The 25,733-nt window shown below is 46.4% G+C and overlaps 1 protein-coding gene across 3 annotated transcripts in view; it reads right to left on the bottom strand.

The window, feature by feature from the left end:
* MCF2L2 (MCF.2 cell line derived transforming sequence-like 2) overlaps positions 1 to 25,733 on the bottom strand; it is a 263,863-nt gene that overhangs the window by 114,806 nt on the left and 123,324 nt on the right. For all 3 annotated transcript variants that reach the window (XM_055124229.1, XM_055124227.1, XM_055124228.1), the window contains exons 7-11: positions 25,409 to 25,558; positions 14,526 to 14,650; positions 13,498 to 13,612; positions 12,518 to 12,637; positions 4,198 to 4,389 (exon numbers count right to left, since the gene is read on the bottom strand). In XM_055124229.1, the coding sequence (XP_054980204.1) occupies positions 4,198 to 4,389; positions 12,518 to 12,637; positions 13,498 to 13,612; positions 14,526 to 14,650; positions 25,409 to 25,558 (702 nt within the window). The remainder of the gene's footprint in view (positions 1 to 4,197; positions 4,390 to 12,517; positions 12,638 to 13,497; positions 13,613 to 14,525; positions 14,651 to 25,408; positions 25,559 to 25,733) is intronic.

Below are 25,733 nucleotides of genomic sequence, written 5' to 3'. Positions count from 1 at the left end.
ATTCTCACTGGAGTGAGATGGTATCTCGTTGTTGTCCTGATTTGGAGTTCTCTAATGATCAGTGATGCTGAGCCTATTCTCACGTGCCTACTGGCCATCTGTCTTTCTCTGAGGAGTGCCTGTTCCTTTCCTCTCCCCACTTTCTGAAATTTTTAAGTTGATTTTTACGAGTACTTCCAGATCCTGGAAAGCAAGCCTTTCTTTGATGTGTTGTGCTAGGTGGGGAGGGAACAGGGGAACACTGGTGGGGGGAAGTAGACCCTGGTGCTGGGGTTACTGATGGAATATTATATGCCTGAAGCTTAACTATTTGTAATTTTGTAAATCACAGTTAATTAAATAAGAATTTTTTAATAATAGAAGAGGGGGTATTACATTTCAGTACGTTTTACTAAAATAGTGCAGGAGCATATGAAATAAAAGTAGAAAGAAATTTAACACACGAGGACATAAATTAAAATCCTGAACAAAGCATGGGATTAGTCTCAGTGGTGAAGCACCTGCCTCACATGCATGAGGCCTTGGGTTTTACTGCTGAAAGAACAGCCATAAACACATTATTATTTTTGTTGAATCATCATGAGATATAGTTACAAAGCATATCTTTATATTAGACCTCCCTACCTTACAACCTTATGTCAATCCCTTCTCCTTAGATAAATTGGTTCTATTATTATTATTATTATTATATTTAATTTATTTTATTATATTGAATCACTGTGAAAAAATTACAAAGCTTTCAGGTTTAAGTCTCAGTCATACAATGATTGAACCCCCATCCCTTCACCAGTGCACATGTTCCACGACCAAGAACCCCAATATACCCCCCTCCCACCTAGCCCCCACCTAAGTAGCTAATGATCTTCACTTTATTCTCTCTATACTTTGGATACATTCAATATTTCAATAGAGAACTCATTATTATTGTTTGGAATTTTTCCCCAACAATCAGGCCTGCTGAAAAGGCATCATTTAATAATTTCTTTTCATTGCTGAGAATGAAGATTCTATGGTTCATAGAATATGGTTATATTCTTCAGGTTTTGGATTTCTGATATTTTAGTTCAGTTCACAGTCTAGATGTATTTCTGTAAGAAGCCGCTCTGGGTGCCAAAATGGGTTAGAAGACCTCTTGGATCACAGTCTTTATGAGCAGAGGGTCTGTTTCGAGATCAGCAGCTCCGGATCTTATCTGGGCCGAGGGCATGCCGGTAATGCTCCCTTCCCATGATCGCCTCTGAGCCACAACATTGCAAAGTTCCTAACTCTGGGTGGAAGTCTAAGGGGGTGGCTCTCACCACATGGATGATGCAGCCGCCGCCATTTTCCGAGCAGAAAAACAGGATGGAGAGGGAAAAATCCCTCCCCGGGCAGCACATAGCCGTAGTACAGCTCACAGTCTAAATGCATTTCTATAGGAAGCCGCTCTGGGTGCCAAAATGGGTTAGAAGACCTCTTGGATCACAGTCTTTACGAGCAGAGGGTCTCAAATAAGAATATTTTTAAAGTGAGTCTCCCTGTGCTGTGAGTTCAACCACACTCCCCAGGAGGTCTGAGCTCAGACAGGGTTGACAAGAATTTCACGGCAACTAAGAACTGTCACAGCACAGAACACTTCAGAGGCCTAACCACTGTACTACACTATGGGCAGATGGGCTCAAGCCTCTCATCCGGCTGCTCAGTTCTCAAAGAAATACCCAGTTAGCCAAAACTATCCTCAGACCCGCAAGTGTGGTTCAGGTGGTGGAGCATATACTACAACGTGCAAAAAGCCCCAAGGTGGATCCCCAACCTCATGTGTCCCCTACAGTCCTTCCTAGCATCCTCAGGGTGGCCTCGATGGTGTTCGAGCACAGTCAGGCTGAGCCCTGGACCACCAGCCCACATCACAAGGCCTCCCAGAAACATCCTCACCAGGGCTGGTGGGGAGGAGGGGAGGAAGGATCCTCACCCACTGAGGGTGGGAATGGAAACTGGTTCAGTCTCTTGGGAAAACAGGATGGAGATTCCTAACAAATTTCAAAATAGGACTCCCAGGGCCAGGGGTGACGGCCGGCACACTGGAGACCTAGGTCTGATCCTGGCGCCACATGTCCAGCCCCCACCCACTGGGTGTGACTCTCACATTGAGGGAAATAGATCAAATAATCCAGCAATTCCACTCCCACGTATCTATCCCAAGCACACAAAGGCACTAATGTGAAAAGATACTCTTGCACCTATATTCACTGCAACACTATTGTTGCAGCCAAGATTTTGGAAACAGTCCAACAGATGACTGGATAAAGACGTGGTTGATACAGACACAATGAAATGGGATCTTTATTTCCATTTACACTTTTTGTCTTAATTTTTCCCCTAAATTTGGGGTCAGAGAGATAGATAGGACAGTGGGAAGGCACTTGCATGCAAATGACCTGGGTTCAATCTCTGGCATCCCATAAGGTCCCTTGAGGAGTGAACCTTGAGCACAGAGCCAGGAGTAAACCCTGAGCATCACTGGCCGTGGCACAAAAACCAATATTTTCCCTAAACTGTAAGGAACGTGTCCTACTTCTATACCAATAAAACACAGGTATTTAAAATTTAACAGTTATCACCTGGAAGAGAATGAGATGTAGGTGCAACTTTTCTCCCTCCTTCCTAAAATTCTGGATTTCCAAAATACTAAGGAATTATGTTTATTTTATTTTTTTTTCTGGCCACACCCATGGTTTCCAGGACTTGCTTCTGGCGCAGTGCTCAGGAATCGGTCCCGGCGGGGCTTGGGAGATCATATGCAGTGCTGGGGATTAAACCGAATCAACCACATGCAAGGCAGCGCCCTGCCTGCTGAGCGATCGCTCCAGTCCAGGAATCATGTCTTATATACACTGCAGAAACTTTCCCTTTAAACACAACGCCTAGATCTGCAGAAACCATTTAGCGGCATCTCCCACAGTCACAAGCGCTCTCTGCTCTCGGAGACAAACAGACACGTACGCTCCTTCCCCGCCACCCACCCCCGCACAACGCCCGGTCACACAGGCACTCGCGAGGCCAGTCTCTGTGGCATGCAAGAGGAGGGAGAGAAGCTGCAGCTGGCGGGGTGGGTGTCCAGCACACAGAACGGGGCTCACAGCGGCCGTCGGAGCCTCTTGCTTCTGGAACAGCTGGAGTTCACAGAGGTGAGGCTCCCTTTGGCAGCGGGATAAGGTTTAGAAACAGCCCAGATGGGTGGCCTCGAGCATCACACAAAAACAGCTGTGTGGAAGGAGCATGCTGACTTATGGCCGGGAGCCAGGTGCTAGCTGGGAACAGCTCACAGGGAAGGTTCCAGGAGTCACAACCCCGGCCAATTGGACACGTGCCCCAGACATCACTGCTGCAGTGCAGCCGAGGCTGCTGCTGCCGCTCCTGGGGTCTGGAGTCGGCCTTCCTGGCCTCCCGGTGGGCGTCTATTCCACTTTCCCTGTGGGGTCCTGAGCAATCAGTCACTCACCCCACGGTTTCTCGCTGTTATCCACGCGCCATCTGGACTTGAATGATCTTGACACCTGACTACAGTACTGAATGCTGGGTGTCACCACAGCCGGGCTGGGGCTGTGTCTCTGCGCTCTGAGCACATCAGGGGACCTGCAACCATCAGGAGTTCAAGGACCTGTTCGCCTGACTGTGCTACCCAGGAGTTTCTGCCTCTGGGATATGCCACCATTAGCACCTTCTCCAGGGGCTGTCTTGGGGCTTGTGGCAGGAACATAATAAACATTCAACAAACGGTAGGGGTGTAGGAGGGTCATTATGCCTTTAGCCACGGCGCCGGGATTCACCATCTGACTTCAGTGGAGGGAAATGCTTTGCAAATATAGTGGCAGGGTCTCTGTCTGTCTGTCTGTCTGTCTGTCTGTCTGAAAGGGAACCAAGAAAGGTCCCCAAGGCCAGACCAAAACTAGGGCCACACAGAGAAAAGTGACCTTTAGTCCATTCTGAAGGGCTGTGTGGTGGACAACCTTATAAGTGTCTGGGCACGTTGGACCTCCTGCGCCTATGACCTAGACCTTCGCTTCTCCTGTGATCTAGAATCTGCAGCGTGTCTAACGCATCCCAGGCACTTTCTCATGGAGCACCGTATCTTCTCTGCGACGGTAGGCTCACCCAGTGGGGCCTGGAAGGGCTTACAGGAAAATGATGTAGACACTGTGGCTGTGTTTTGCTCACCTTGTCCAGCTGCCTGTGCAGCTCCAAGGACTTCCCTAACATCTCCTCTTTTCTCTTGTTCTCGTTGATGAAGTCATCGCAGAGGTGCCTGAGCTCTGCACATCTGGGCCTGATGGTGTCCACGGCGTAATGGTGGCTTTGGATGAGCTGGTCCCCCACTAGCGCAAGCAGTCGGGCCTTCTCCAGGGGCTCCTGCAAAAGGAACATTCACGGTACAGTGTCAGAAGCGGGGTTCCGGGCAGGCCGAGACCTGCTTGCATTGTCTGCTTCCGACCTGGAGGGCGGCTAGGAGGAAGCAGATTCAGGCCCTCGGCTGGGAGGGTGGGGGGGGGGCCTGGGGGAGCTCTGTGGTGATTCAAGGCCCCCAGGAAGTCAAGTCTAGTCTAGGGCCATTGGCACCCTGAAGAGTGACAGGTCATTTACTCAGATATTTGCTAAGCTCTGGGACACTGGGGATACCGAGTGAACAAGACCCGACTTTTCAGTCGAAGGAAGAACACAGACACCACATGAATATTACACAAGAAGAAACAACTGCAACTGTGCTAAACTCTAGGGTGGAGGCACCTGCACAAAACAGAAGACTCGGAATTTCCTTTTCAACGGAATGGACAGAAAAGGGAAAGGCAAGTAGCCATTGTAGGGACTGGAGAGTGAGCTGTGAAAGGTAAAGATGTGTGTAACGTGGCAACTCTGTGGCGTGGGAGGGAGGGGGTGGCAGGAGATCAGGAGATGTAAGAAACATGTTTCTCAAAGCTATTTTTGGCAACCCACAAAGGTTTTGGCTGCTCTGACCCTGTTCGTTGAGCAACTGCTTACCTCCCACGGGCTGCTTTGTTCTGTCCTCACCACATGTGAGGGAGGGAAAAAAAAAATCCACACAGTTTTCTGTTTTTCATTTGCTCGTGACATACTGTTGAGGGCTTACCCTATGCCAAGCTCTGTCCTAGGTGCTAGGTGGTTGCTGTAAACAAGGCAGGCAACGTCCTGCCTTCCTGCAACGGGTATTCAACGGGAGACAACGGCAGGACCCAGAGTGTAGATTCCATAGTGTATTAGATGGGCATGAGTGCTCTGGGGAAATATCAAGCCAGGTGGAGGGCAGGAAACGCTGCTGCAGACGTTAAAGTTTGCTTGGATGGTGAGAGAAGGGCGCCTGCAAAGGTGTGTGCCATGCTGGGTGCAAAAATGAGCAGAGCAGGACTGAGAGAGCTATCCTGGGTGATGGCCCAAACATTGTCTGAAGACGTACAGATGGGCCAACAGACACATCAGAGGATGTTCACCGTCTCTCATTATGAAGAAAACATAAGTCGAAACCATTAGATTTCAGCTCACGCCTGGGAGAACAGCTTACAACAAAAGGATAAGGTACCAGAAGGGGTGGCAAGGGAACCCAAACACTCTACGTAGGCATGTGAACTGGTGCAACAACTATGAGAAATAATACAGAGCTTCCAAAAGTTAAGACTAGGTGTACTATATGCTCTAACTATTTTAGTTCTGGCCATTAATCCAAACAACTGAACAAGTAATGAAAATAGATTAGGTATTTTTGTGTTTAGTGTAACACACTTTCTCAATGACAAACATTTGAAAACAACCTAAATGTCCACTTACTCTTTCTCAATGACAAACATTTGAAAACAACCTAAATGTCCACTTACTCTGTAAGAATGGGCAAAGAAGATATGGGATGTCTTCAGGAAATGGAATACCACTCAACAAAAAGCAGGACATATTTCCATTTGCAACAACATGGATGGGTCTGGAGGGCATTAATGCTAAGTAAAACACTGTGTCACTGTCATCCCGTTGCTCATCAATTTTCTCGAGCGGGCACCAGTAACGTCTCCATCGTGAGACTTGTTGTTACTGTTTTTGGCATATCGAATACACCACGGGTAGCTTGCCAGGCTCTGCCGCGAGGGCAGGATACTCTCGGTAGCTTGCCGGGCTCTCCAAGAGGGAAGTAAAACAAGTCATAAGAACAAATACCACATGCTTTCACTCACAGGTGAAGATAAAGAAACAAGAGAGCAAAACAAACTCTTGGACTCAAAAAGTAAAATTGTGGCTTCTAAAAGGGAAGGTGGATCCAGGGTAAGGCCAAGGGATGGAAACTGAACTTTCTTTTTTTTTAGCCACACCTAGAAATGCTCAGGGAGCACTCAGGAATTACTCCTGGCAGTGCTCAGGGGACCAAATGGAATATCAGGGATCAAACCCAGGTTGGCCATGTACAAGGCGAATGTCCTACCCTCTCTAGCCCCTTAGAAACGGAACTTTTGAAGGTGACCATAAGGTAAGCCTATAAGATGTTGAATTATTATTCTGTACACCTAAAACCTCTATAATATTATAAAATTAAATGGCACTTCATCTATACTTTAAAAAGGTCTACTTACAAGGGTACCACTTAGCTTCTCCGAATGTCAGGGGGTTCCCCAATTCCCACATGTGAGTGGCTCACTGTGCCCAAGCATGCAAGCAGACACACACAGACATGCGGAGTACTCTGAGTCAGCTGGCCAATCTTTGAGTGAGCCAAGACCTGATGTGAGGGACAAGCAGGCAATATCTGAACAAGAGTTGAGTTGTTTGACATGTCTGGACAGCAGCAGATGGGGACTGAGGCCTGAACAGAATCATAAGCAGAAAAGGAGCAGGAGATAAGATCAGAGAGGAAGGAAGGGAGACGGGGCAGGCATGGCCTGGCTGCTCTTGTGAGCACTTGAGCTTTTCCTCCTGTTACTCTCCTTGGAAGCTCTGGAAAGGTGGAGGAGAGAATCTCATTCACATTGAAAATTAAAAAGCACTTCTTTTTTAGGGGAGGGGGGGCAGTGCTGGGAATCGAACCCAGGGCATTGGCTAAAGGAGGTAACTAGTCTCAGCTGAGCCACTTCCTTGGCCCCGTCTCTTTCATACTTTAAAAACAATTGCTCTAGCGGCGAGCTGCAGTGTTAAGAAAGTCCCAGAAGAGCAAAGTAGGGAGATTAGCTGTGGATCCGCGGCGGTAGATGCACCTTAGGTAAGGTGGGCAACCAAGCTACTTCCTGCCTTCTGTCCTTAGTGTCTGCTGGACCGACAAAGGCTCCTTGCCACATCCTCTCCCTTACTTAGTCTTCATTTCCAAGCCGCACTTACCTCCCCGAGTAGCCTTGTTTACCATCTGCTTCCCCCCTTCTTCATCTATTCCCACCAGTATTCTAAGCTCCCTAGAACACTTAGGGGGCACTGCGTGAATATTTGATGAATATAATGAATGAATGAATAATGAATGAATTAAAACAATGGGCTGGAAGGCGCAGCAAGCTGCAGTGGTGTGAGTCATCACTGACCTGGGCGTGGGCAGAAATGAAGCATATTGCCACCTTCCTGCCACCCCATGAGCCCGGCGCTCAGGGTATCACGGAGATGCTGGAGCAGCGTGTCTGGCAACCCACAGCTCGAGGTGATGCCAGCTGGCTCTGCTCTTAACAATGGACACTGTCCCCACCCGGCAGCCAGCATTCACTGGGACCTGGGGAGCACACCCTTCAGACTCTTCTTTTGTTTTCTTTTTGGTTTTTGAGTCACACCCAGCTGTGCGAGGGATCACTCCTGGCTCTGTGCTCAGGGATCTCTCCTGGCAGTGCTCAGCCAAGGATCAGACTAGGATCAGCCACAGCAAGGCAAACAGCTTAGCCACTGCATTAGCTCTCCAGCCGAAGGAAATACACACACACACACACACACACACACGCACACACACACACAAACACACAGACATACACAGACACACACATATACACAGACAGACACACAGACACACACACAGACACAGACACATACACACCATACATACACAGACAGACACACAGACATACACACAGACACAGACACACATAGATAAACACCATACAGACACACACATACCACACACAGACACACACAGACAACAGACATACACATATACATAGACAAACATACACAGAAACACACATACCACACAGACACACACACACATACACACACTCATACATACAGACACACACACACACTTCAGCCCAATGCCCAATTCTTCATGAGCACATGCTCATGTCATGTCATGTCTAGTCATGAGCTCTAGACTTGACTAGAGGGCAAGCTCCACAGGCCCTGGGGCATTCACAGCTTGCACTTCATTGGCGAGCACCATCTTCCCCCTCAGAAGCGGTTCTGACACATTTGAGACGGGTTGGCTATGAGAGAACGAGGGGAGGTGTAGAGCCACATGGGCCTTGGGAACAGGCAGCATAGATTCCACCTGGGAGCCAGCAAGAATGGCTCTTCGAGGCTCTCCTGAAGCCAATGGATCATAGGAGACCTGAAGATCAGACCGGCAGTGCTCCCGGCATTCCTGGAACACTTATCTACACCTCTACTTTGTTTCAGCCAGAGAGACGTTGCGAGGCAGTCAGCCTCACAGACTGGACATGCCCAGGAAGACCTAGACTTGAAAGGCTGGGCTGAGGTCATGGAGTCAGCATCTGGGACCGAGATCTGACTCCATCTGTTTACTTCCACAGTCTTGTCCCCTTCCAGCCCCAGTGGCCTTCCAGAGGCTGGGAACGGGGGCTGCTCAAGTCCTACTGTTAAAACCTGCAGCCCCCGTGAAGAACTCCACTATTGAATCAGCGAGCCACAACTTAATTTTCAGTCTAAGCGACCCCTGCTCAAGATAAGACCTCTAAAGTGAGAAAGAAATGGCAGGAGCCTGGCGCTCTGATTACACGCCTGTTTCACATCTTTCGGATGCTGAAAATTCCAGATGGCTGGATCGTCAAGTTATAACATGTAATTCGGAACTCTTTATCATCATAAGCACAGTTTAGCAAACACACCCCGCCCCCGCCCCAGCCCTCTATCTCAAAGGACACAGCTGCAAAGACAAGTGAAAGGTAAGTGAAGGCTTCTGCAGTGGGAGAAAATGGTGAGAAAGAATCATGCTGCTATATTGGGAAACCCCTAAAGGACCCCAGATAACAACCTAGGAGGGGAAAGTGGGTCAGATAAACCAAGAAAGGCAGAAAGTTAAGGAGCATCGACAATCAGCAACAGCAAAGGAGCCTTCGTGACTTTTGCAGGCATTTGAAATTTTCCATTAAATAAAAAGTGCTCCTGGGGCCGGAGCGATAGTACAGTGTGTAGGGTTTTTGCCTTGCATGCAGCCGACCCTGGTTCGATCCCTGGCATCCTTATATAGTTCCCCCAAGCACTGCCAGGAATAATTTCTGAGTGCAGAGCTGGGAGTAACCCCTGAGCATTGCCGGGTGTGACCCAGAAAGCCTAAATAAAGAAATAAAAAGTTCTCCTTCAGCTAGCTTAAGTCCCTGGGAGGTTAATAATCTGGGTCCATGCCTTCTGGGAAGAGTAAGTATAAACCCTGGGCTTGTAGACGGAGCTCCAGGCTAAAATGGGTTTGGTTCCTCGGGCCCTATTCTGGTTTCCTCTGGGCTGGCCCATCACCAAAGGCCCCATATGCCTCCCAGGCAAAACCCTCAAGCAAATTCTGCTTTTAAAGAATTTTAAAGAAGAATGGGGGTGTGGGTGTGGGTGGAAACACTGTTTCTCAGTATCAGAAATGAGCATTCAAAAGATTTTGCAACCCTGAAACCCAGAACAAGATAAAATAACAGACTTACAAAGCATGTGACCAGAGTGTGGCTAGTGGGGCTGCTCGGAGGTTACCCAGGAGGATAGCATCAGTCCGCGGATTAAGAGAGTTGGCAACAGCCCAGAAATACAGCATGTGGCTATATAAAGAGGGAAGTTGAGCCATGGTTGCTGAGAGAAGGATAAATTCCATGCAGGCTTTGGGGAATTTTGACAAACAACTTATTCCTATAAAAACCTTATTGGAGGGGCTGGAGCGATAGCATAGCGGGTAGGGTGTTTGCCTTGCACGCGGCCGACCCGGGTTCGAATCCCAGCATCCCATATGGTCCCCTGAGCACCGCCAGGAGTAATTCCTGAGTACAAAGCCAGGAGTAACCCCTGTGCATCGCCGGGTGTGACCCAAAAAGCAAAAAAAAAAAAAAAAAAAAAAAAAAAAAAAAAAAAAAACCTTATTGGACTAATGGAAAGACTAACCAAAACCTCCTATGAACAAGCAATAACTCTTTGAAAGCTGAACAAAGCCTTGTTCTGATTAGGCTAAATAGATCTATTTGGTTCAACCAAAGGCCGAGGAGAGGCCTACGCATGTTTTTAAGAAAACAGAGGTCAGTAAGGCATCAGATGGGTAAAATCAACACTCTGGGACTTTATGGTTCACCTGCAGTGGATGGTTCCAGGTGGTTCAGGAACCTTGCATGTGACAGATGAGTCAGAGTTTCACAGCAGTCCCGGGGCATGTCTACAGAACTTGCTCAGTAATCAGTGGTCCTTAGTAGGCGCATCCTGTAGTCCTTAAGGCATGTGCCAAGGATTGTCAGGTGAAGGAGGTCGTCAGCAGAGAGAAAATGGACGAAGTCCTACAGATTCATCCCAACTATTTAAAATGCCCCCTAGGCTTCCCATTTCACTGAGAATAAAATCCAGTCTTTGCTGCGACCACATTCTCCCTTCCCACCTCACAATGTTTCTGCCACAGTCCTTGAATTCACAAGCCCATTTCTACCATTTCTACCTCAGGACCTTTGCACTTGCAGCATCTCTACCTTGTTTGCTATCCCAAGTCTTTGAAGAGCCCTACAGATTATTGACTGAAGACCTCTTCTCAGAGGAGTTTTCCTGACCATCCCACCTAAAGTAGCCCCTTTGGACACTGTCTACTACATCCTGCTATTCTCTTCACCTTCTGTGTCTCTGTCGAACTCCTTTTTCCCAATCCATCTCTCCCCAGGAGAATGTAAGCTCAGGGAGAGCAGAAGTCTGGTTTGCCCCCATATCTGGGGAACCTGGGCTAAGGGACCTAGGGATGAATGAACTCCTAGTAGTACTCGTCTGTGTATAAATCCTCATGAAAGAACTGGGTATGAAGATATATATTTTTCATAATACATTAATGTGTCTACATGAGAAACACATAATATCTCCATGAATAATAAGGTATCTGGGAAAGGGTGTGGTATGACACCGATGGGGATTTTCATACAGAATCTGAGAGATATGGTCATCTGACACATGGAATTCAGCATTTCTGTTGTTTGGTAAATAAATGTTTCTGCTGACATGTTCCCTCAGCAGACAAGTGTTTTACCCGTCAAAAGATCTTCATAAGAGAAAAACCACTGGCAGGGAAGGCAGGAGTTTCTGAGTGGGTCTGAATGCACAAGGTGATACTGGGAAGCTGGCTGCATCATACGTGTGTTCATACATGCGTTCATACATGTTCATACACCTTCAGCTCTGAATCCACAGTCCCGACCTCTGACAATCTGTCTTCCACAACAACCAGTGCCTGACAATCACCTGGATCTGTCTTAAGTGCAGGTTCTCCTCCCGGGGACAGGGCTAAGCATCGCATCTCTTGCCAACGCCCTCCACTCAGGCTCCCAACGGGAGAAGCCAACCAACCCCCAGTGCTGCAAGGTTCCCCTGCTAGAGACATGCCTCTAGACCAGCTGGTACAGGAAGTGCCAGACACGCAGGATTGCGTCTCCAAGAGACAGAAATAGAATCTAACTAAAGGTTAGGAGGAAGGAACTTCTCTGCAAAGAGATAACTCTCCTTTCTTAGCAACAGCTGAGATTTGTAAGGACTTGAACTAGACAGAATCAGTCCCTCATGCTGAACTCGGCGCAGTGTGGGGAGCCAGTTTCTGGAGGAAGTTGTGAGAACACACGAGCAAATGATGAGAAAACATCAAAACACAAAGTTTTCTAGCGACACAGCGGAACTGTGAGACACCAGCTCCTTGAGGTGTCTGAGAGTCACGAGTGTTGGGGCGCAGGAGAAAAGGAGAAAGCAAGAGAATGAGTGTGGAACAAACCCCTTTCCCCCGCCTGGTTGGTGAGTGGGGTCACGTTTCTCGGGTTTCCCCTTCCAAAGTTCCGTCCAGCTTGCAAAAACGCCCACAGCTCCGGGGGCGCCCCAGGCTGGTGAGCGAGAGCCCCGCCCCGCTTCCCGCGGCTTGGTGGAGCTGCCGCGGCCGCTGCTGAAGCGTGTTGATGCCCAGGTCACCATGGGAACGCTGGGTGAGAGTGGGGTGAGGGAAAGGGCAGAAACCAGGGCATTCCTGTGCCTTGCGGCAGCTTGTCAACCATGATCCTTGTCACCGTCTGCAGCAACTTCCTCCCCCGTCGATTAAGAAACGAGGAAACGAAAAGGAAAATAAAAGACAAAACCCACCAACCTGGCCTCTTCCCTCCAGGGTTCTGTGTTCTTTCAGAAGCTGCTGCACGCGCATCACACTGTCCCCGATGTCTGTAAACTCGGCCTGTTCCGTCAACAAATTGTTCAGGACAAGCTTCACCTGGAAGACACGTTAGAACCACCGGGAAATTTAGCCAAAGGAGCACCTAACTGGAAGGAGAGGTTTTACAATAAGCTAAGAAAACTCAAACATCAAAAGAAGATTCACGACGTATGTGTGTCTATGCGGACACCTTTTTACGCAAGCTTTTAGATTAAGCCAGGATCATGGTCTGGGGGGAGGGTGGTGCTGATACACAGAAATGAACTATTAAAGCAATATACAACAGATTATCAAAAGGAAGTAGAAACTGCCACACACATACACATATGACAAGAAAATGGAATTCTAAAGAACACGGATAAACATGAGAGCCTCCTTGGAAGCCGGCCTCCCATGCTGGGGGGAAAAGGTAGCTCAGATAGAGAAGGGAACACCAAGTAAAATGTGGTGGGAGGACCCACTTGGGAAGGGAGATACATGCTGAAAGTAGACTATAGATTGAACACGATGGCCACTCAATAACCCTACTGCAAACCACAACACCCAAAAAAGGAGAAAGAGAACAAAAGAGAATATTCTGCCACAGAGGTGGGGTGGTGTGGGGGGTGGGTGGGATTGAGGGGAGGAAGGGATACTGGGTTCATCGGTAGTGGAGAATGGGCACTGGTGGAGGATGGGTTCTTGAACATTGCATGACGGAAACACAAGCACAAAAATGTATAAATCTGTAACTGTACCCTCATGGTGATTCACTAATAAAAAAAAAATAATACACTAAAAAAAAGTGATCCTCATGAGGGTATCCATGAGGAAACAGGGATAAACAAAAGGGAGGGCTAACGGGAAAGAAGGAAAGCGGCCAGAGGTCACTAAACTATATGTAATTTTTAAAGTTCTATTTAATAAGAAAATAACACCTCACAAAAATTGTGCTCAAAGTGCTGTAGTTGTAGGCACTGGTTTAGCTTCAGGTGATGCTCGAACCAAAACTGACTAAAGGCTTTGTCGGTTTCATCCAACTGTACTAACAACCTATAAAGAAAGAATGAGATAGTGACAGCATGGTTAGCGTTGGTCTGCACAAGAAACTGCACAGGTAGGTGACATCTGTTTCCAAATCTATTAATTGTGATCATCTTCTTTGGAAAGCCTGTCATCTATGACTTTTTCAGGGTTCCGCTAGTCTGCAAACTTTTGGTCTTCAGTCAGACACCCTCAATACTAACAGAAACTTCAGTTCCATACAGCTACTTCCAAACATGCTCCAGGAAACCTTGCTTCTGCTCTTTTGCTTTCTGCCTGAGATGGTGGGGAACATCTCCCTGTGCCCAGCTAAATTGTTCTTTATTTTCTTTTGAGAGTGGGGGCAGGGTTTGGGGGCTCTGCGCTAGGCCACGCTCAGGGAACCACATTGCACTGGGGACTGAACCAGGGATGGCCACATGCAAGGCAAGAGCCTTAGCACCTGTACTATCTCTTTGGTCCCAAAAGTTATTTGGAAATGAAGCTCAATAAAAATGCTTATCTTCCTTGAAATCAGAGTGACAGCATTCTGAAAGGGAAAGGAAGGCCAGCCTCATGAAAACTTCTCTGTAAACTGATGCTAGGTGGTCAGTATCTTTCTTTGGGGTTTCAGATGTCTTTTTAATTTTTTTCCTTTTTCTTTCCCTTTTCTTCCTTTCTCTCTTACCCTCTTTCTTTTTGAATCACAAAGGAGGGATTTCTGACAGTGCTAGAAGGACCACAGAGGGTACCAGAGATCTAACCTGGTCAGCCACAGGCAAGGAAGGTGTTTTAAACGCTATACTGTCTTTCTGATCCTATATTATTCTTTCTTGGCCCTACCAACATGCAAAAGCTCTTCCAATCTATTATTGGTTGTTTCAGATAACTTCAGTTGGCATATTTGCTTCAGAAAAAGTAGATTACACCCTCTTCCACTCACCTTTCCATGGTAGCTACATTCTCCAGTTCACTGGGGTTGAGTTTGCTGATGGGATTTTTGGTGGCTGGTTCTTGAATACATGACAGCAATGTGGCCCCTTGCTTTCCAAGTACTTTCAGCTCACCCTACAGAAATAAAAACACGGGATTTTTGAAGAGGAATGAATAACATAAAAATTTGGTTAGGAAGTTAAAGGTTATAGAAATGAAGCTGCTGCTTTTGAAATTTGGTATTTTTATTAGGTAATGGATACCACAAGTTTCAAAATACACAGGTCTATGTATTCAAAAGAGCCACCTTTGGTCCCAGTCCAACCACTCTCCCATTCTGAAACCAGTCAGTTAGCTTTTGCATCTATCTCAAGATGTTGCTATAAATGAAAAGCAAAACTGGTTAATATAAAATGGTTTTTGCCCTCCACAGTCCCAGAAACAAGAAAATGTCAGATACTGAGTGTGAAGCACCGGTGAATTCACATAATAACGCTGTCCTAATGCAGTTGGCCATGAAAAAAACTTCATCTCAAAAAAATAACATGAAAAGCCTACACCTCATTGGTAATTACTGGCTTTCCTCCCATCACCCACCGCGTGTGTGGTCTTCTCAGTTATGGAAGTCTGAGAGAGCGTGGTATTGACCAGCCAACAGGGAAAGAATTATACTTCGAAGGCAAGTCTTTTCTGCTCTTTCAGGTGGGGCTATTAGGGTTTTGGGGGTGGTGGTGTGGGGGGGAAATACCAAGCTCTCTCCTTCCAACCTCACAGCTCTGCCCTCTCCTTGTCCTATGCAGTTCATCCATCAGTGCCTGTTAGCTAACGAGAAGGCAAACCAACGGGCAGAGAGAATTTTGCTCCTGCCAACTTGGTTCCTAGCCCCAGGGTACAGTTCTGGTGTGTGCGGTGCTTTAGAATAGCCAAACCCATCATCTCTGCACACAGGAACATGAAAACTTTACCTCTAGTATTCCCACACCACTCTGTTCCACACTGTTCACCTTGAATCCCGGGGCTTTTATAAGACTCTTTCCACTATTCACCCCTTCGAAGAGCTTCATCGTCCACACCCAGGCCCAAACTTATTCTCCAGTCTGGAAGGTGACAGATTTGACCCCTCTAATCCAGGTTTTCATAATTGTTGGGACCCTCGCCATGGCTCTTTTCACTCCAGGTAAAGTCCCAAGAGGGTCACTTGATTGGTATTTCTTCCTGGGAATTGGACCTATTCCTTTTATTCTATTCTCAGGCATCAATCCTTCTTTTTTCATTGATGATCATTAAACATTTGTTGGTAGGATGAATTAATAATAATCTAAAATAAGTAAGATTGCAGATACATAAAGACAAAAAAGATACGATGAGGGAAGTATATATTGATAAAAAGCTCTTAGCTATCCCCAGGATAAAAGCAAATATTGGCTTTTCTCAGATTCTGTACTGCCCCTGAGTTTCCAATATTCCAGAAGATTGTGGTGTTAATGGGAAGCTGAGTTGAAGGAAGAGGAGCCTGAGAAAAGATCTATTGCTAGGACAGAAGGAGTCATGTGGAAGTAAAAACTTGGAAGACAGAGAGAATGTGAGGGAAGTTTGTGAGAGAGGAAAGGAGTGTTTAGCAAGTAGCATCGTACACTATGTAATCCCTTTACACAGTTAAACACACACAGGAAAATTCATGGCCTGGTTACTGTCAGGTAACGTGACTGAATAGTCAGTTCCAGCAGTTACCAAACTCAGCACAGCCACAAGGAAATGTTTGAGCATTACAATACCTGGAAAGTCGAAAGGGCAAATTGCCAAACGGAGTTTTCCCTTATCTACAATAACACTTAAATACCTGTATAGAACAGGCACTGATCAATCAGCAAAGATGTCGTGCAGAATGCAGGAACTATCTCAAGCCAACTGTGGCCCAGGTGTTAGACTTTGGTTGCCAGAGTCACAAGGAAGTCTCATGGATCTTAGAAAAGGGGCCTGGAAGTCGAATGGAGGCACTGAAGAGATGTAAAATTTCAAGAACTGAAACGCTTACTGTGGGCTGGAACAACAGTACAGCTGGTAGGAGGGTTGCCTTGTGTGCGGCTGACCTGGGTTCAATCCCTGCCAGGCTCCCGGAATCTGCCACGAGTAATCCCTGAGCACAGGGTCAGGAGTAAGTCCTGAGCACAACTAGGTGTGACTCAAAACCAGAAAGCAAAAAGAAAAGTTGAGTGTGAATTCATCACTATGGAAACAAATAAATGGTTCCAGAGAAGGCTTAGTTAACAGGGCAAACGGAACAGGATCAAGAGAATTTAATTTTCTGGTGAGAGTCATTTACTATGACAATGCTAAACATGAATGAACATTCATTCAAGATATAGATACAAGTTGCTATGCCTATAATTAGGCACTGTGCTCAACTGTGTTGTGTGTAAGTGGTAGAGATGACACAGGAAGTGAAAAGATTAACCAGGACCTGAACCATATATACGGATGATAAGTGGTTTTTGAAGTCCTAACACACAGTTCTACATTCCCATCAGCAATGTTCTTCCCATTTTCATCCACACTTACGCATGTACTTCCTTTTGATTGTTGCAATTATGTAGCACTGCACTGTAGCACTGTTGTCCTGTTGTTCATTAATTTGCTAGAGCGGGCACCAGTAACATCTCCATTGTGAGACTTGTTGTTATTGTTTTGGGCATATAGAATATGCCAGGCTCTGTCGTGCAGGCAGGATACTCTCGGTAGCTTGTCAAGCTCTCCGAGAGGGATGGAGGAATCAAACCCAGGCCGGCCGCATGCAAGGCAAATGCCCTACCTGCTGTGTTATCATTCCAGTCTGTTGCAATTCTAGTGTGTTTAAACATTATGGTTTTGATTTGCGATTTCCTAATTATTAATGATATTACATGTGTCTTCATGTATATCATTACCACTTTTGAATGTTCTCTGGAAATACATGTTCCAAATATTTCCCTATTTTTCTTTAAAATTTTTAAAATTTTATTTTATTTTTATAAACTTGTTCACAATAATTTGTTACATTTAATATTCCCATCACCATTACACCATATTTTGAATGTTTCCATCCCAAGCCCCAAACCCTGTCCCCAAAGCAGGACCTAAATAATTTATTTTGTATTGTTTGTTATAAATAATTCACTAAAAATTATCCCAAAAAAGTTCCTTAGAGGGGCTGGAACGATAGCACTGCGGGTAGGGTGTTAGCCTTGCACGCGGCAGATCCAGGTTCGATTCCCAGCATCCCATATGGTCCCCTGAGCACCATCAGGGTTAATTCCTGAGTGCAGAGCCAGGAGTGACCCCTGTGCATCGATGGGTGTGACCCAAAAAGAAAAAAAATGTTCCTTAGAGCAAAGTATGTGAATATTGTTGTATTTCACCCTGGAGGCATTAAGCCATTGTATAAGAATGAGATGTCATGTGGACACAAGTACAGATGTGCACTCCAGGAATTCTCAAATTTTAAATATACTGTTATACAGCTGAGGTTAATTTAATTTTTTGTAACTGGATGGTGATTTGGGGGTCCAGAGACCTCTATATGGCATATTGCTCTATGTTGCTCTCTTCGAAAACTTTATTTTCTAAGTCTCTGGATCATGGCTGTTAATGAGCTTGTCTGGTGCCAGAGACAGTTCCTGTGCATGACTGACAGGCTTCCAGAAACACAGGGAGATGGGGGAGGTCGCCCATTCCCGACTCCATGTGAGTCTGGAGATTTCAGTCACAAGGCCCACATACCTGGGTTCTTCAGCAGATTCACTCAGGGTGAGGCTCATCCAAGCCTGTGGAGATCAGCTAGGAAAATGGAGAGGATTGATTCTGGAAGTTTTCAGCTGCTGGGGCTCTGGGTAGGGAGGGGAACTCACCCGCCCATACCCTTTGATTCTTTGATTGCCCCGGATGAGACAGTCTGGTGCAGAGTCTGGAGGCATCTCTATGGTTTATCATTCTGGGCTCTCTTCCAAGAGATTTATTTCTGAGTCTCTGGATCATGGCCATTAATGAGATTATATTGTGCCAGAGGCAGTTCCTGGGCATGGCTGCTAGGCTACCGGAAACATGGAGAGATGGAGGGTGGTCGCCCATTTCTGACTCCGTGAGAGCCTGGAAATTTCAGTCACAAGTCCTGCATACCTGTAATTTCCCTGTTTCTAAATTGAGTGGCTTGTCTTTTTATGGTTGAGTTGTAGGCATTGTTTATGTATTCTGGATACTAGATACTCATTAGACATAATCACTGATAATCACTGTCATCCCGTTGCTTCATCGATTTGCTCGAGTGGGCACCAATAATGTCTCCATTGTGAGACTTGTTACTGTTTTTGGCATATCGAATATGCCATGGGTAGCTTGCCAGGCTCTGCCGTGTGCGCAATATACTCTTGGTAGCTTGCTGGGCTCTCCGAGAGGGGCAGAAGAATCAAACCCAGGTCAGCCAGCATGCAAGGCAAATGCCCTAGCTGCTGTGCTATCACTCCAGCCCATTCATTAGACATAAGATTTGCAAATACTTTTTCCCACTTTGCAGACTATCTTTTCACTGCCTTGGTAGTGTCTTCTGAAGCACTATCTGCACTGTAGCACTGTCATCCTGTTGTTCATCAATTTGCTTGAGCGGACACTGGTAACGTCTCCATTGTGAGACTTCTTGTTACCGTTTTTGGCATATCAAACACGCCACGGATAGCTTGCCAGGCTCTGCTGTGTGGGAGGGATACTCTTGGTAGCTTGCCTGGCTCTCCGAGAGGGACGGAGGAATCGAACCCAGATTGGCTGCATGCAAAACAAATGCCCTACCTGCTGTGCTATCGCTCCAGTCCTTCTTCTGAAGCAAATGTTCTTAGTTATGATGATGTCCAATTTATTTATTTTCTCTTTGGGTGCTTGTGCCATGGTGTCATGTGTAAGAAACCATTGCCTAAGTAGGATCATGAACACTCATATCTATGTTTTCTTTTATGAGTTTTGTTTTAAAATTCTACTTAGTTCTTTGATAATTTTTGGTGGGTTGTTTGAGGGTTTTCAGGGGTAGGATGCACCCAGTGATGCTCGGGGGCTACTTCTGGCTCAGTGATTAGCACTCACTCCTAGAGGTGCTCAGGGACCATGTGGTGATGGAGATTGAATCTGGACCTCCTGCATGTAAAGCATGCATCTTCTGAGTTATCTCTCTAGCCCTCTTTAATCAATGCTTGTATTTGTTTTGTTCTGAGCTCAGGGATCAGTCTTGAAGGGCTCAGGGAAGCCGGGGATCAAATCCTGGTCGACTGCATGCAAGGCAATCTCCCTACCCGCTATACTATCTCTCCAATCCCCCACCCACTTTGATCAATTCTAAGTTTTTCATTTTGTTTTGGGGGCACACATGGTAGTACATAGGGCTTACTCCTGGCTTTCTATTCAGGAATCACTCCTGGTGGGAATCGGGGCACCCTTATGGGGTGACAGGGATTAAACCTGGGTAGGCTACTATATTATCTCACCGGCCCCTGAGTTAAATTTTATATATGGTATGAAGCAAATATCCAATTTCCTTTTCTTCCATGTAGTCAGTTGCCCCATGGTCTATGGTTATTAAGCCATTTTAAGTCATATAAGAAAAAACATCTTTAATCAATTTGGGTATTTTATTTTTGCTGCCAGCACTCAGGCTAGAGGAGCACTCCGGAAGCATCTGCAGCCAGGTCACAGGAAGTTCAGGGAGTTTCCTCTCTTTGTGAAGTCTGGGCCTTGGTGTCAGCAGGGGGAGTGTTGCCATATTACTTGTAAACCAAGTGATGACCTACAGCCTGTCAAAGTTCTCTTTCCTCAGGAAGTAGAAGCTCTCCTCAGAGAAACACCCAATATCAAGAGGAGCTTGGTGACAGTTATACACAGTTATCTCAAAGCAGCTGAATGCAACCCAAACTCTCCATCCATGTGCTTAAAGTATATGGATCACAGGTATGTGTACCACAAGTATATGGACCACAGGTATATGAGTCAGAGAGATAGTACCTTGGGAAGGGCATTTGCCTTGCACACAGCTGACCTGCGTTAGATCCCTGGCACCATGTATGGTCCTTATGCCCACCAGAAGTGTTCCCTGAGCACAAAACCAAAAGTAAGTCCTGAGCACAACTGAGTGTGGTACCCCGACTTCCAGCCCCACAAAATGCACCCACAGGAACAAGATGATTGTGCTGTGGTGCATTCTTAGGAGAGCAGATGGGGTGCCAGGGATCCCATCTGAGTTGGCCCTGTGCAAGACCACGTGTATCACTTGGGTCCCCTCCTTCATATTTTTAAGGAGGAAGGAAAGTTGGGAGGCAGGGATAAATCATCAGGATGATGTGATTGGTCATTTTAAAGGCACTTAATTAGTATGTAACCAATCAGATAGCAGAAACACCTTAGGATGTGGATAGGTTTTCTATATATGTATGTATGTATATAAGCACAGGTAGCCTACTGCAGGTCAGGCAAGTAAAGGATGTACAGAGAGTGAGAAGACCATGCAAAGCAGCAGACCACAGAGTGTGCCCCCCAAACAAAAATAATCAAAAGCAATAGTACAGTGGGTAGGTACCTGTTTTGCATACAGTCAACCTGGGTTCAATCCTTAACACCCCATATAGTCCTCAGGACCCTGTCAAGAGCGGTCTCTGAGCATAGAGTCAGAAGTGATCCCTAAGCACTGCCAGGTGTGGTGTCTCCAGCCACCCCCAAAAGAAGAGGCCCAGCCCCCTGCCTCTCCTGGGAATGCTGCTGCAGATTCAGTGGCTGGGTGTTCCCTGCTCCCCAGACCATGTGAACCATTCTAACTGGTCGTGCTGTCAAGGCAGGGCACCTGCTCTGAACTTCTCCACACCCCTCTGGGAATGAGGCAGAGACGACACCTGCATGTGACCTGGATCCCACACACAGCTCCTTCCCGCCACATCACAATGCCAGCATCGCACGGGATGCTAGATGACTTCTCTGCAGGCTCCCGTGTCCATGACCTCTCGCCACTCTTTTCTGGAAGACTTCACAGGATCGCTCTAGCCCAGACCTTCTGCACCCTGACATCTCTTCCAGGAGTATGGGAGGTCTCTTCAATAGATTGGGTAAGGAAAAGGCTATTTCAGTGCAGTATTTATGAAGATATTTTTATATAGCTTGTGTTATCCATAATTAGTGGATCACAAGAACTGGTTCTCCCAGCTCCTGGAATTTCCTAAGCGTTAAGTAATAAAGGTACCTTATTATGTGAACGAGGGGACTTTTGGAAGCACCTAAGGAAGGGAGTTAGCTTTCAGGAGAACGAACCCTGTGATTACAGTTTTGGGATTTCCATATCCTTTTGGGAGGGACTGAGGGTGCTAAAGACTGGTTTCAACCACCAATAGCAGTGAGTCAATCAATTAAGACTATCTCAAAGAAGCCTCCAGAAAACCCCTAAAGTAAGGGCTTGGAAGAGCTTCTGGGAGACTGGCCCTCCAGCAAGCTGAGCAAGCACTTCACCCATGAGCCATCTCCAAGGTTCTGATGTTCCTTTGCTTGGATCCTGCTCTCTAGCTGTAGACTCTATTCTTTATAAGTGATCAGTGATCCGGTGAGAAAATGGGTTTCTAAGTGCTGTGAGCTGCTCTACAAAAATGTATTGAGCCTGAGGAGAGGGCAGAGAAACCCTGGTTTGTAACCAAATGTTCAAAAGCACAGGTCACAAGCTAGGCTTGTGCCTGACATCTCAAGTGAAGGGTTTTAGGAGACCGCTTCCAACCAGCAGAGTCAGATCTTGCGCTGAGCTGGATTCTTAGGGACACGCTGGTGTCTGGGCATTGGTCACTGGTGGCCTCTGCACATACTCTGGGACAGGGTCCTGCAAGTCAGTCACCAGAAATGTTTCCCAAACACTTGTAGGGGTTCACAGTTCCATGCCTTTTGATGACCCAGAGTAATCTTGAGAATGCTAAGTGAAATAAGGAAGTGAAAGAAAATTAATAAATACTCTTACATATATGTGGAATATAAATAGCTACAATAAACAAACTGGCAAAAACAACAACAAAACTAGCCCTTAGGATGTGGGCCAGTCTCTGTGGTGTGAGATGGTATCTCATTGTTGTTTTGATCTGCATCTCCCTGATGATTAGTGATGAGGAGCATATTTTCATGTGTCTTTTAGCCATTCAGATTTCTTCCTTGAGAAAGTTTCTGTTCATTTCATTGCCCCATTTTCTGATGGGGTTGGATGTTTTCTTCTTGTGGAGTTTAACCAGTGCCTTATAAATCCTTGATATTAACCCCTTATCCGATGGGTATTGGGTGAATATCCTTTCCCATTTTATAGACTATCTTTGTATTCTGGTCGCTGTATCTTTTGAGGTACCGAAGCTTCTCAGTTTAAGATAGTCCCATTTGTTTATCTCTGTTTCCACTTGCCTGGTCAGTGGTGAGTCCTCTTTGAAGATACCTGTAGCTTCAATGTCGTGGAGGGTTTTGCCGACCTTGTCTTCAATGTACCTTATGGATTCTGATGTAATGTTGAGGTCTTTAATCCATTTTGATCTGATTTTTGTGCATAGTGTTAGGTATAAATCTGAGCCCATTTTTTTGCATATAGCTGTCCAGTGTTGCCAGCACCATTTGTTAAAGGGGATTTCCTTACTCCATTTTACATTTCTTGCTCCCTTATCAATGATTAGATGATACCATCTCACACCTCACACCACAGAAACTGGCCCATATCCAAAAGAACAAAAGCTACCAGTGTCCAACCCCATCAGAAAATGGGGCAATAAAATGAACAGAAACTTTCTCAAGGAAGAAATGTGAATGGCTAAAAGACACATGAAAATATGCTCCTCATCATTAATCATCAGGGAGATGCAGATCAAAACAACAATGAGATACCATCTCACACCACAGAGACTGGCCCACATCCAAAAGAACAAAAGTGACCAGTGTTGGCGCAAATGTGGGGAGAAAGGGACTCTCCTTCACTGCTGGTGGGAATGCCAACTGGTTCAGCCCTTTTGGAAAACAGTATGAATGCTTCTCAAAAAATTAGAAATTGAGCTCCCATTTGACCCAGCAATACCACTTCTGGGAATATATCCCGGAGATGCAAAAAAGTATAGTGAAAGTGACATCTGCACCTATATGTTCATTGCAGCACTGTTCACAATAGCCAGAATCTGGAAAAAACTTGAGTGCCCGAGAACGGATGACTGATTAAAGAAACTTTGGTACATCTACACAATGGAATACTATGCAGCTGTTAGAAAAGATGAAGTCATGAAATTTGCATATAGGTGGATCAACATGGAAAGTATCATGTTAAGTGAAATGAATCAGAAAGAGAGGGACAGACATAGAAAGATTGCACTCATTTGTGGAATATAAAGTAACAGAATGGGAGACTAACATCCAAGAATAGTAGAGATCAGTACCAAGAGGAGTACTCCACAGCTTGGAAGCCGACCTCACATGCTCGGTGAAGAAGCAGCTCTGATAGAAAAGGGATCACCAAGCAAAGGGTGCTAGGCAGGCCCACTAGGGATGAGAGATACGGGCTGAAAATAGACTATAGACCTAAAATGATGCATACTTAATATCTCTGTAGCAAATCACAACACCCAAAAAGAGAGAGCGAGCAAAAGGGAATGCCCTGCCACAGAGGCAGGGTGGGGTGAAGGGGACAGGGTGGGGGTGGTGGGAGGGATGCTGGGCCCATTGGTGGTGGAAAATGGGCACTGGTGGAGGGATGGGTACTCGATCATTGTATGACTGAAACCTAAGCATGAAAACCTATAAGTCTGTAACTTTGTCTCATGGTGATTCACTAATAAAATAAAAATAAAAAAAAAAACAACCCTAACCCTTAGATCTGGTGCAAACTCTGGTGGTTATAGATGGGAAAGAAGATGCAAGAGATGGTAGATGGTCTTTTTGGTGGTGAGAGAACACAAGAACTCTGGTAGTGGGTACCATGGATACTATACAGATACTTCCGAAATTCCGTAACTGCAAATGAATGAAAGCAATTGAAAAACAAGGTGCGTGTGGGGGTGATGCTGTGCTACTCCCAGGTCCCACCGAGCAGGAACACATTCATCACCTCTCCAGCCTACAGCTGCCATTCTGTGGAGTTCTGTCCACTGAAATAATCATCCAGTCGGCACGCGCAGCTGACAGTGGGAAGAGTTTAACACCCATCAGGATTCTCTTCGCTGAAGGACCTGAAAGAACCAGTCAGGTTCCCTGCTCCACACGCTCTGATGAGTGCTTCAAAGGCCCTCTCCCTCAAATTATTCCCAAATAAAAAAGACACACCCTGGAATACAAAGTAGTAAAGCAGCTTTTGGGCCACTCCCACACCTCAGAGCAGCCACAGGAAAGCTTACGCTTCAAAATCGGGAAGCTGGGCCTGGAGCAACCGTACAGAGGGCAAGGCTGGCATGTAGTCAACCCTGGTTTGATTGCTGGCATCCTCTACGGTTCCGCAAGCACTGCCAGGAATGATTCCCGAGGCGAGAGCCAGCAGTAATCCCTGAGCAACACCCAGTGTGGCCCCCAAACCAATGCGCGACAAAATCTGAGAGCTGCTTTCTCGACGCACACCCATCCCCTGCCATTTTAATCCATTATAATGTGTTCTGGTCTAAGCCCATCCGAGGAGTGTGGTCTGGGAAAAGGATGCCCTCGCACTCCTTCCCGGCACCAACCTGGAGTGAGGATCACTTTCATCACCTTGTCTGAAGAGATTTTTCTCTTCCTCCGCTGAGTCTACCAAGTTGCTGGAGCAGAGCGAAAGGGAACTGAGCTTTTCATTCTGCTCGTGGCTCTCTCCAGGAGGCTGCCCGCCTGCCGGTCCAGACCCTGGCCTGAGAGCAGCCAAGGACCACCCACCTGCAACTGGTCCCGCTGCCTGGTGTGGCACATGAGAAGATCTTCAGCAGACAGAATGCCTTTGGGTAGCTCCGTCATGGCCAGGTACATGCCAAACGTCTGGAGCATCTGGGCAGTGTTCTTCAATGTCAAGGCAAAATTTTCAATCGCCTAGAAGGTCAGACAATCATGATGAGGTGGAGAAACCACACATACCTTCAGGTAATAAAGCCTTCCTGCCTCTCTTCCACCCCTCTTCTCTCCTCTTATCCGCCCCCCAACTCCACCTGACACTTCCCCACTGTCTCCTCTTACACTCACAACCCGGCTGCCACAGAAACTTGCC

The sequence above is a fragment of the Sorex araneus genome, chromosome 2, assembly GCF_027595985.1.
Source record: "Sorex araneus isolate mSorAra2 chromosome 2, mSorAra2.pri, whole genome shotgun sequence".
Lineage (NCBI taxonomy): Eukaryota > Metazoa > Chordata > Mammalia > Eulipotyphla > Soricidae > Sorex > Sorex araneus.
This window is presented reverse-complemented; position numbering and strand designations above follow the sequence as displayed.